Source organism: Parasteatoda tepidariorum, chromosome 10 (assembly GCF_043381705.1).
Source record: "Parasteatoda tepidariorum isolate YZ-2023 chromosome 10, CAS_Ptep_4.0, whole genome shotgun sequence".
Lineage (NCBI taxonomy): Eukaryota > Metazoa > Arthropoda > Arachnida > Araneae > Theridiidae > Parasteatoda > Parasteatoda tepidariorum.
This window is the reverse complement of record NC_092213.1, coordinates 60,645,708-60,656,891: the sequence shown is the minus strand read 5'-3', so window position 1 is coordinate 60,656,891 and position 11,184 is coordinate 60,645,708. Positions and strand designations below refer to the sequence as shown.

At 32.3% G+C, this 11,184-nt stretch overlaps 1 protein-coding gene across 1 annotated transcript in view; it reads left to right on the top strand.

Moving 5' to 3' along the window:
- The window catches only part of LOC107457501 (serine-rich adhesin for platelets), a 53,719-nt gene that overhangs the window by 39,586 nt on the left and 2,949 nt on the right, over positions 1-11,184 (top strand). Inside the window, exons 2-6 of the mRNA XM_071186632.1 lie at positions 3,912-4,306; positions 7,382-7,492; positions 8,980-9,128; positions 9,776-9,902; positions 10,853-11,052. Coding sequence (XP_071042733.1) covers positions 4,069-4,306; positions 7,382-7,492; positions 8,980-9,128; positions 9,776-9,902; positions 10,853-11,052 — 825 coding nt within the window. The 5' untranslated portion in view covers positions 3,912-4,068. The remainder of the gene's footprint in view (positions 1-3,911; positions 4,307-7,381; positions 7,493-8,979; positions 9,129-9,775; positions 9,903-10,852; positions 11,053-11,184) is intronic.

Below are 11,184 nucleotides of genomic sequence, written 5' to 3'. Positions count from 1 at the left end.
CTAGACGTTAAGAACGTATCCAATGAGCGAGCAAAGCGAGCATTGGATTGCGAAGCAATCCGAAATGAACTGCGTAAGCAGTTCCGGGGGTTGGCGAGCGCCAGCGAGCAGGGGGCGAAGCCTCCTAGTTATTAAGAAAAATCTGAATAATTATTTAGATTTTTCTAATCTATTTATTAATATATATATTATTCTTATATGGCACCATAAACTCGGATATTTCTCAATTTATTAGCAACACTATAATTATTTTTCATTTTGTTAGATTGTCTTCAGTAATAATTTAAGTAGTGTTAAATTATTTATTCGTTAAGTATTTACTTAGATTCAGTTAACCAAATGAATCTTAGGTTGCCTTAAGCATTAATTTTAGTATGAAAATTCAATGCGTTCTCTCTCATTCTAAAGTTTCGTTAAATATTAAATTTCGTAATTGAATTAAAACAAAATCCATAAATGTATTGGAAAAAAATTTAAACGTGGTTGAGTACTCAAATGAAAATATCTGTAATATGAAAATGATGAGTTTCTCAGCTGAAACATACATTACACCCTAAGTTCCAATTCACACTATTGCAATAAGAATATGAAAATTCAATGCGTTCTCTCTCATAGCGTATCCGTTCTAAAATTTCGTTAAATATGAAAATTCGTAATTTAATTAAAATAAAACCTCTAAATGTATTTGAAAAAATTGCAAACTAGATTGAGTACTCAAATGAAAATATCTGTATCATGAAGATGATAAGTTTCTCAACTGAAACATTCATTACACTCTAAGTACCAACTCACACTTTTGCATTAAGAAATATGAAAATTCAATGCTTTCTCTTCCTCAGAGTATCCCTTCTAAAGTTTTGTTAAATATGAAATTTCGTAATTTAAATTAAAAGAAAATCTGTAAATGTATTTGAAAATATTGCAAACTAGATTGAGTATGTAAATGAAAATATCAGAATCATGAAGGTGATGAGTTTCTCAACTGCAACATTCATTACACCCTAAGTTCCAACTCACAGTTTTACATTAAGGAATATGAAAATTCAATGTTTTCTCCTCTATAGCGTATCCCTTCTAAAGTTTCGTTAAATATAAAATTTCGTAATTTAATTAAAACAAAACCTATTAATGTATTTGAAGAAATTGCTAACTAGATTAGTACTCAAATGAAAATATCTTAATCTTGAAGGTGATGAGTTTCTCAACTGAAACTCACACTTTTGCTATAAGAATATGAAAATTCAATGCGTTGATGAGTTTCTCAACTGAAACATTCATTACACCCTAAGTTCCAACTCACTCTTCTGCCAAAAAAATATCGAAATTCAATGCGTTGGTGAGTTTTTTAGCTGAAACATTCAAAACACCTTAAGTTCAAACTCACACTTTTGCAATAAGAATATGAAGAAAATTCAATGCGTTTTCTCTCATAGCGTATCCGTTCTAAAGTTTCGTTAAATATGAAATTTCGTAACTTAATTAAAACAAAAGCTATGCGTTTGAAACAATCGTAAACGAAGGTGAATATGTAAACGAACATATCTGTAACATAAAGAGGATAAGTTTTTCAACTGAAACATTCATTTCAACCTAAGCTCCAGCTCTCAGTTTTGCATAACGGAATGGGGAAATGCAATGCTTTCTCTCTCATTGCAGATCCGCCCCAGAATCTCGTTAAATGTCATGGCTAATGTATATATAAAAAATATATATACAATTAAATCATTTTATCACTTTCTTTCTTTTTTCACTGTCTACTTCATTCTTTCGCAACCCGGTAGCAAGGGTTGCTGACCGTTTCGTTCGATTTAATACGCATCAGTTCCTCCCTTAATAAACTATGACCATTAAAAAAGTATTTTCTCTGCACTTCCAACGCATTGTTTTCATTTCAATGATGCTTTCGTGAGATTCTCACTCAATTAAAAACCGAGCACGCGGCTTCATTAAAATATTTCTTTTGGGTGGATTACTTAAGAGCTTAGAAAATCATTTTAATTTGTTGTTAGACAAAGGTGGGATTTAATAGGTGACAAGGCACGTGACATTTTTGTTTTTAAAGCTAGCGGAATGAAGGTCCTCGCTGTTTTTTTTAAATTAAATTTTCTCGTTTTTCACCTCTAAAGGAAAAAAAATTATTTGTTAAGTGATTCTAATTCGCCTTGTTGAAAATTGTCTGTATTGATTTGCAACATGTCGTCTGTATTGATTTGAAACATCATAGAAAAACTTTACAATTTAATTTATCTGCAAAGCGTTCTGTAAAATATTTGTATTCAAAAGTACATTTGATACTAGACTTACTCATCTTCATTTGTTGTTTGGGAAACCTCCTTTCAAATGCAATAATAGCAACCTTTTACTCACGATTCATCACATTTTAATCTATTACTTCTGTTTTAATTAACATCGTCTTGCATTTTTGAAGCTCCAATTTTATGTACGTAAGATTTATTAGATAAAACTTATAACCTTAATATATTAGCCTTTTTGAGTGCTATTATTTTATATTGTGCATAACTGTTTTATCCTAACTACAAGTTTATCTGATTTCAATCACTTTCAATTTACCTGATTTATCATGCACCGCTTAATCAATGCTATGTGTTTTAGCGAGTGAAATTCATAATATGCATTTTACTATTGATTTGTTTTAAGTCCCTTCAATTGGTGCAACATGTCCTTTTGGAACTCCTGCTATTAAAACTTACATTCAATTCAATTCAAATGTAGGTTTGCAAGCTTATTTAAGGCAAGAATATCTAATGCTACTATACAAGATAAATTAACTGCATTACTAATAAAAAGGAGCCGGAATAGTTCAGTGATTATTAGAATGAATTGTCATTGTGACGAACTGGGATTTAATCTCAAGTGGAGGGTGGAAGCCCACCGACCTCCAGGTCGATGGATACCAGCTTCCATGGTATGAAAAGGCGCGCTGACCACAATGCCATAATTCCAGCATTGGTCACGGAATTTTATGGACTTAACCTCCATGACTCCCTATTTTGTGATTAAATTGTATTTCTTAAAAAACAAAGTTAAAAAAAATTTTTTTTTTGAATAATCACAATGTACTGCGCAATTTATTTGTTTAATTATTTACATTTATTTCATTTTTGAGTTATTAAAAAAACAGTTTGACCAGGTAAAATAGTAAAAATAATATTAATTGGAAAAAAAACAACGAGAATGGTTTTCTAACAAAAGGTTCTCGTATTGAATGTTTTTAAAGACTGCATTGAAAACTTCATTATAATACCTCTGCATGTATATCTCTATTTCATAAATACTTTAATTATATTACTTTGATATCTTTATATTCACTATAACATTACTTTGATGTCTTTATATTCAATATAACATTACTTTGATATCTTTATATTCATTATGACATTACTTTGATGTCTTTATATTCATTATAACATTACTTTGATATCTTTATATTCATTATAATACGGGGCAAATTGAGTAGGACTTCATTTTGTCACAAGGTTTTTTAAAGCAGGGTTTTTTTAAAACGTATTTCTGCAATAATTCAAAGTAAAAAACGTATCTTCGTTAATACCGGATTGATTTTTTTAAAATTAAAAATGCTTGGTATGTATTTTAATTATTGACGTTAACACGTTATTTTAATTATTGTCGTTATAAGCAATTAACGGAATTTTGAGATTTAGAAATACGAATTAACCAATACACATGAACAGTTAAAACTGGTTTCAAACTATTACTATGCTATTTATTTTCCTATAAGCCTTTACAACGAATTTAAGCTATCGCATCGACCCAATACCGGATCGAGAACTATTGTACGTTTCTCTTGAAAGTGGTAATTGTTATGAAGTGAAATATGCTAATTATTTCTTATTTTACAGTATGTGGCTGAAATAATTTTTTTCTTTCAGATTACATTGATTATAGGCCCTGATTACATTGCATACAACTGCTTTTAAACATCTCTTATTGAACAACTGAATGTTTCTTCACAGGCTACCAATAAGACAGACACTTACGCCACCTACAGTTTTCAAAGAGAATCTAGAAGTCACATGACCCGAATGGATGGTCATGCTGTGTCTTTTCCTACTCATCTACGTCACACTTGCAGTCGGAAGTGACATCACGCGTGATTTTTATGGTGACATATTTCGCATGCGGGACTGTCACAATGGGTCCAGGTGCGATAATGGGGGCGCGCGCCCCGCCTTGGAAGTTGCCGGGCGCCCCTGCTACTGCCAGTGCGCACCAACTCATCTTACTTACAGAGAGGACAAGCAGCAGTGCGTTAAAGATATAAAAGGTAATGTTTGTGTCTTTTTAAATCTTCGTGAGAAAGAAAAACCACAACTGTAATTTCTTGGAATACCTATTTCGAGATATTTTATTATTTCTACGAAGGGATATAAATACTTCTTTATATGAAACTTCATACCTTAATCTTTTCTGTAATATGAATTAAAATTTTTGGAATTCATCTTGTATAATTTTTAACCGTTTTATTGCAATAGCTAGTATTTGTTGATTTCATACTTCAATTATTTTACTGCTAAAATTTCGTGAGAAAGGAAATTCTATCTCGTTATAAATGTTTAGGATAAATTATTGGATTTTAAGATCATTGCGGCATTCAATGTGTATTATTATTATTTTTTGATGAAAATTTCAATTGACGCGTTAATTTGGAGGTTTTTAGGCAATGAAACACACTCTGGTGGCATAAAAATAAGAAAAATCGCATCACGTTCAACCTTTTAATCTGCCATTGCAGCAGAATATTATATTAAACCGTATTCTACAAAGTAAATAATAATTACTTTTAAAAATTTGTAGGCAAATTAAAGTAAACGAGAGAGAGGAGGTTAAATTGATTTTATTTTATATTTTATAACCGTCGTTGAACAACCGACCCGGTTTTATGGGTTTACAACTACTAATCTTCAAATCCGCATTCTTGTAATTTTTAACCCAATTCAGAAGACAAGGGAACTCTTGAATCAAGTATTGGGAGGAATTTGTCTTCTTGGAGTACTTTTTGGTGGAACTACCCGCATTCGCTCTACATGGTGAATAAAGCCTCCCACCGTTAGACTGACGGCAAGAGGATTGTAACACATTCGTATATTACTAAGGATATCTTACGTCAGCACTGTGGTCAGTTCGAACTGGGTGTGGAACTCGTAACTACCAGCCATCGCTGTGATTGGAACCCAGTACACCTCATTGGAAGGCGAACGCTCTATCCCCTGAGCCACCACGACTAGGTTAAGTTGATTATTTTATTTTATCCGTCCTTGAACAGCCGGTTAAGTTGATTTTATAATTTTATATTTTATAACCGTCGTTGAATAGCCGACCCAATTTTTTATGGGTTTACGACTACTAATGTTCAATTCCGTAGACGTGAAATTTTGAACCCAATCCAGAAGACAAGGGAACTCCTGGATCGAGGATTGGGAGACATTTGCCTTCGTGGAGGACTTTTTGATGAAACTAACCCGCATAAGTGAAAGAAATTGCCGTGTTATGTTCTGAAAACGCCGACCGGCCTGTGTAGGGGCAGGGAACTGTCCTTGCACCAGAAAGGTTCTGGATTCGAATCCCGGGCAAGGCATGGGTGTTCTTTCCTTCTCTGATCTGTCCTCACTGTGGGAGCGACATTGGCCCACCTACTATGGTGCCCCTGAAAGAGAGGCCAACAAAATTGCCCTGTATATGCCTGAATCGACGGATGTTAACACAGGTGAGCATTGGAAAAAAATATATTCTGAAAACGCTTAAAGGATCTTGTTAAAAAAAACATTTTAGGACCAGTTTTAAATACGAAGTAAAACATTCTGTTGTGGGCGATAGATCATGGAGGCTGTTGTCCAAAGGTACCGTGGTGACAATGTACTTACTGAGACTAGTATCCATCGATTTGAAGCTATGCTCAAGCTGCCAAAACTACAATCCCTCACAATGGCAGTTCAGTGCTTTAACCTCTATGCTATCGAGACTCAGTTTTAACTATGGAACATACCTTTAATGCTGTTAGGAGATAAATAGAAAAGATTGTTTTCAAAAACAGCTATCGTTATTAAATTTTCTGAAACTGATATTCATAAACTCATTAAGGAACTGGCATGTCATTCGCATGTAGGCTCCAAGGTTTTGTCAACGATTTCAAGGCATGCCCCTAAGAATTTTTGTGTCGCAATACGTGAAGAAACAAGTCGCAATAGCGATTGCAAACATTCTCTCAGACATTGATCTGATCGAGGTTGCAGATCATCTAAAAGCTTTGACAATTATTTTAGAATTAAGACTTTCTAATGGCACCAAATAACCGCAAGGAATTAGTATTTCTCTATATAACATAAAAACATAATGGTCTAACACAGTTTTCAAATGTTAGGATCCAGTTTTTCCACAGAGTAAATATTAAGCTACGGTTGTGATCTCACCAAATTTTACTTTTAAATGTTATTTTTTAAGAAAAATGATTACTTAGAAAAATGACTGATATTGACTTATAGATTAGAATAGAATCATAATGGAAATATACCAGTAGTTCGACCTGGAATACTAGCGCAAGCGAACAGAATTCTTTTTAGTATATACACCGAAGAGCCATTACATTATGACTACCCTGCTAATTACATGCAGGACCACCTTTAGTCCTCAAAACTGCTAGCACCCGCCGTGGCATTGATTCCACAAGGTGCTTATAGGTAGTCTGAGGTATCTGGTACCAAGAGCTCACCAACTGGTCCTACAATTCCCTCGCATTGCGAGGGGGTAGCGTGGCAGCACGAATTTGGTTTTCCAAGTAGGACCACAAATGCGCTTTTGGATTAAGGTCAGGTTGGGGGCCAAGACATGACTTGAAAATCACTGGAATGTTCCTCGAACCAATCCATGACGATTCGAACCTTATGACATGGTGCATTATCCTGTTGGTAAACACCATTCCCCGCAGGTAAAACTGTTGCCATGAATGAGTGAACCTGGTATGCAACTATGTTCAAGTAGCTTGCAGACGTCAGAGATTGTTCTATGAGGATTATGGGTCCTAATGTGCCGCATGAAAACATTGTTCCTGGGCGAGAAACCATGAGAACCTGTGCGAGCCCATTGTTATAGATGGAGGGTGGTCATAATATAATGGTTCTTCGGTGTACATTTTAAGTCAATAATTCTGCATTTCGTAGAAAAAACTGTTTCATGCCAAGGCGCAACAGTTATTGCAAAGTAATCATCGGGGAACTACAGAAAAAAAAACAACCTTCAGTATTAATGCTGTACTCATTATTATGTTTTTTAATGCTATACACATTAAGTTAATTGTCTTATGTATGTAATAATTTTTTAAGTTTTTCTTTTTCAATATTATTAGAATGCTACATGTCCGTGTTTTACCGCCCCTTCACCGTTGAAGCCATTCCTCTAGTCTATCTTCCTACAAGTGGTCAATTAGTGCATCCCGAAGCTCATCTTTCACTTTCTGGTAAGATGTATTTTACATTACACCCCTAAAAACACTAAGTGTATTTCTAGTGTTCGTCGGTGGTTTTAATCTTTAGACTATGATATTTGTATTTGATAAGTGTTGTATTTGATAAGTACTATCCAGAATATAAATGTGTAAAAATATTTGAACTTTTAAAAAATTACTAAAAATGGCAAGTGTTCAAAATGCATATAAAAATATAGATTAGTTTATGAATCTTATATAATACTGTAGATAATATGATTTTCAACCATGTAAAAACAGATTTAAATTAATAGTTTAAATCATTCATTTAAAAAATCTATCAAGCAGCAGAAGCAAATTTTATTTTAAAATAAGTTTAAAGACTTTGAGTTTAAAAGTTACATCTTTAAAATGACTAAAAATAATCAGTATGTTATTAGTAGTATTCCTGATATTACAAACATACGGATGTTTGTTCAATTATTGTTATTATTTAATATTTCAACTTGCTTCGCAGCTTAATGGTCGAGACCTGTTAACGTGCAGTGCATAAAAAACAAACAGACCAATCTAAATAACTTCTGATCTAATGATCTTCGAGTTCTACGACTCAATATTAATGGTTCGAAGAAGTGATCTCAACTGTGTTAATTAATACTTAATAATAAAAAAACATGTCTTTTTTTAAAGTTTGATCTTTTAGGAATTATTCGATTGATTACGCTCAAATTTTGTATTTTGCCATTTAATATTGCATTTTTTAAAAATGATGGAAAAATTATATACTTTACAATTCAAATTTTTTTCGACTATTATTAATTAAAGTAATTAAAAATAATAAATATTTATTAAAAGTTATTTTTTTTGCACGGAATCATTTTTGGATTAACGAATTTTATAATTGTGTGCAAAAAATTTTCCATTGCTTAAAAAGTTCTCGAGATTTGATGACATACGCAAAAAGTAAAATTAACATTGAGGGGTACAATCTTTGGACCGCTCTCCGGATCAAACTATTGGGACCCTGTTTCCCAGATAGCTGTTACTCCCTATATTTCTGGGGTCAGAAATTCGAATCCGTCAAAAAAAGGGCATATTAATCCAGAGAAAGTACCTTTTTGAGTCTGATTTCTTAATTTAAAATAACATCCGCACTAATTAGCATAGGTTACCCCCTCGAACCATTAAGATTGAGTCCTAGAACGTGAAGATCCGATTATTAGATCTGAAGTTATTCAGCAAGGGCTGTTTTTTTAATTTGTGCACAGTACATTGAGTTCTTTGACTGTTTTTATTTCCGTTGCCATAAATATAAAAAAAAAACCCTGATAGATAGCAATTTAATCCATTACAATTTTGAAGTTGTTTGTGCCATAGCAATGTTCGAGCAAAACTTATGCGAACTCTTTCCAATTAACCATCATTGAGTTAAAAGAGTATTATCATTGAGTTAATGGGTTTAACATTTGATATTATCTGATGAATATGCTAAATAAAAATGATTTCGTATTTAATTAAAGGTCGTAGGAACTCCGAAGGAGCCTTCCCATCATGCAAAGCGGCTGTATCTCAGTATCTCACACCAGAGGGATGGCGTACACTAACCCGTGTAGATGGAGGAGGACCAGTTTTTGGTTTGTTTACTGATGGCAATAAAACATTTTTACAGGTATAACTTCTTCACCTTGATAATGTTATGGTTAATTTACATAAATTAACACATATATAATCTAAAAACATTATTTCCACTTCCTGAAAAAGTATCAGGTGGGAATTATGTAACTTCACTTCTCATTAATCCTATAGAGGGTGTTATATAATCACCACCCTTAATGTACATTTTAAATATGCTTGTCAAAAACGAAGTAAAAAGTACGCAAGTAATATTATATATGAAGGTAAAAAAACAAAAATTCTTTAAAAATCTAAAGAATCCCTACGGAGAAAGGCAGTACTTGAAAAACAAAACCTGCTTGATTGAAGAAAAAAGAACTGGAGTTGGAAAACCAATTAGGTAATCACACAGGTTTTGTTGTTTTTGCAAGTGATTTGGTAGATTTCGATAGTGTTTTTGTTTCTTCATCGCTTGGATATTAGTTAGCGTCCCCTAATATGTGTACTTTCTTTTTACTTTTCTGTTGACAAGGATTCTAAAAAGATACACTAAGGGTTGTCATTATGAAACACCCTGTATAAAGCAATGTCCAAAATATATTCTACTCCTTTGCTACTGAATAATATCTGAATGAAACACCCTGTATAATTTTTTATTTCTACTCTTTGTTTCTATTTTTCTTAATTAGTATGAAATTTAAGTTTTTAGGTAACTCTCATGATCGCCGACAGCTTCAGCAACATCTAGCTATGGTTCGCCTCTTTTGCAGAATTCCTGAGTATTCCCCATTTGAAACTTGTGTGGCTGTTCGAGTGGGATGGGTACCTGGTAATGTGTTAAGCATACATCCAAAATTGTTGTTTGTCTATTAAAATATACTAATTTGAGAGAAGTATACCATAAATAGAGTTACAGTACTGTTTTCAAATTACTATTTAAATTTTTTTTCTTCCATAATTTCAAGTTTGCAATATTATATATTTGTTGGGAAATATTTTTAGAAGGCACGAATTATTTTTAAGTGACGAATATATTATAGCCATAATTTTAAAAAGGAAACAGCTTATATTTAATAATAGTGTTTCTGCAATATAAGATTTAGACAAAATTTACAGTTATGTCAGCAATATACTGAATAAGGTTATTCAAGCAAAACTCTGTTTCAGAAAATAAATGTAAAATAGTGATAGTGAAGATAATTATGCGCCAAAGTACATTTAAACTTGTAAAATGTTGACTTTAAAGACACAGCTTTAGTTTTGGATATTTTGGAAAGAAAACGCATAATAATTTTTGAGTTGGAAGTTAATGTTTTATTTAAATCCTGGCTTTAAAAAATTTTATATCAGTAATTTATTTTATACTACAATTACACATTCATTATAAGGCTGGCAGGGCTAAACTTAAAAACCTCTTAGATTTTGAAAATAATGTTTTTGTATTTTTCCTTAAGATTTGTCTTCTAAAAGTCTAAGTAAGCAAAAATTAAATTAAATATAAGATTAAATTCTCTTTATAATCTTAATTCCCTAACATTATAAATCCTTTAAAAGCATTTTGTACATAAACATGATGTACATTTAGCTCAATATTAGGATTTCTAAATCCGACCCAGATGTATTACTATTAATGACATAGATTACAAAAAATGTTTAAAAATTATGTAAATATAAGGTAAAACGTGTGTTATTATATAAAGTAGAAACGTATGTTATTATATAAAGTAAAACGTACACCGTGTTACATATATTAAAATGTGCTGTTAATCTCTTCCCCAGGAATTGATTCTGATGATATGGAAGGATCTTCGACGAAAACTAATATGATGGTTGTTGGTTTATCGCTTGGAATTCTGGGACTGGTTTACGTATTAGCCGTACTTGTCTATCTAAAAATACGTCGCAAGCAGCTTTCTAAAAGAAGACGAAGAATTGACCATGAAGGTCAACTCCAAACTGGAGATGATCATCCAGGAAACGTGAGTTGCATTATTCGCACAACGAATTTTTAATTTGATAAATTCTCATTAAAAAAAATTATAATAATTGTATCGAAAAATAAGTCTTGTCAATGGCTCATAGTAATAATAAAGAATTAAGGCATGCATAGT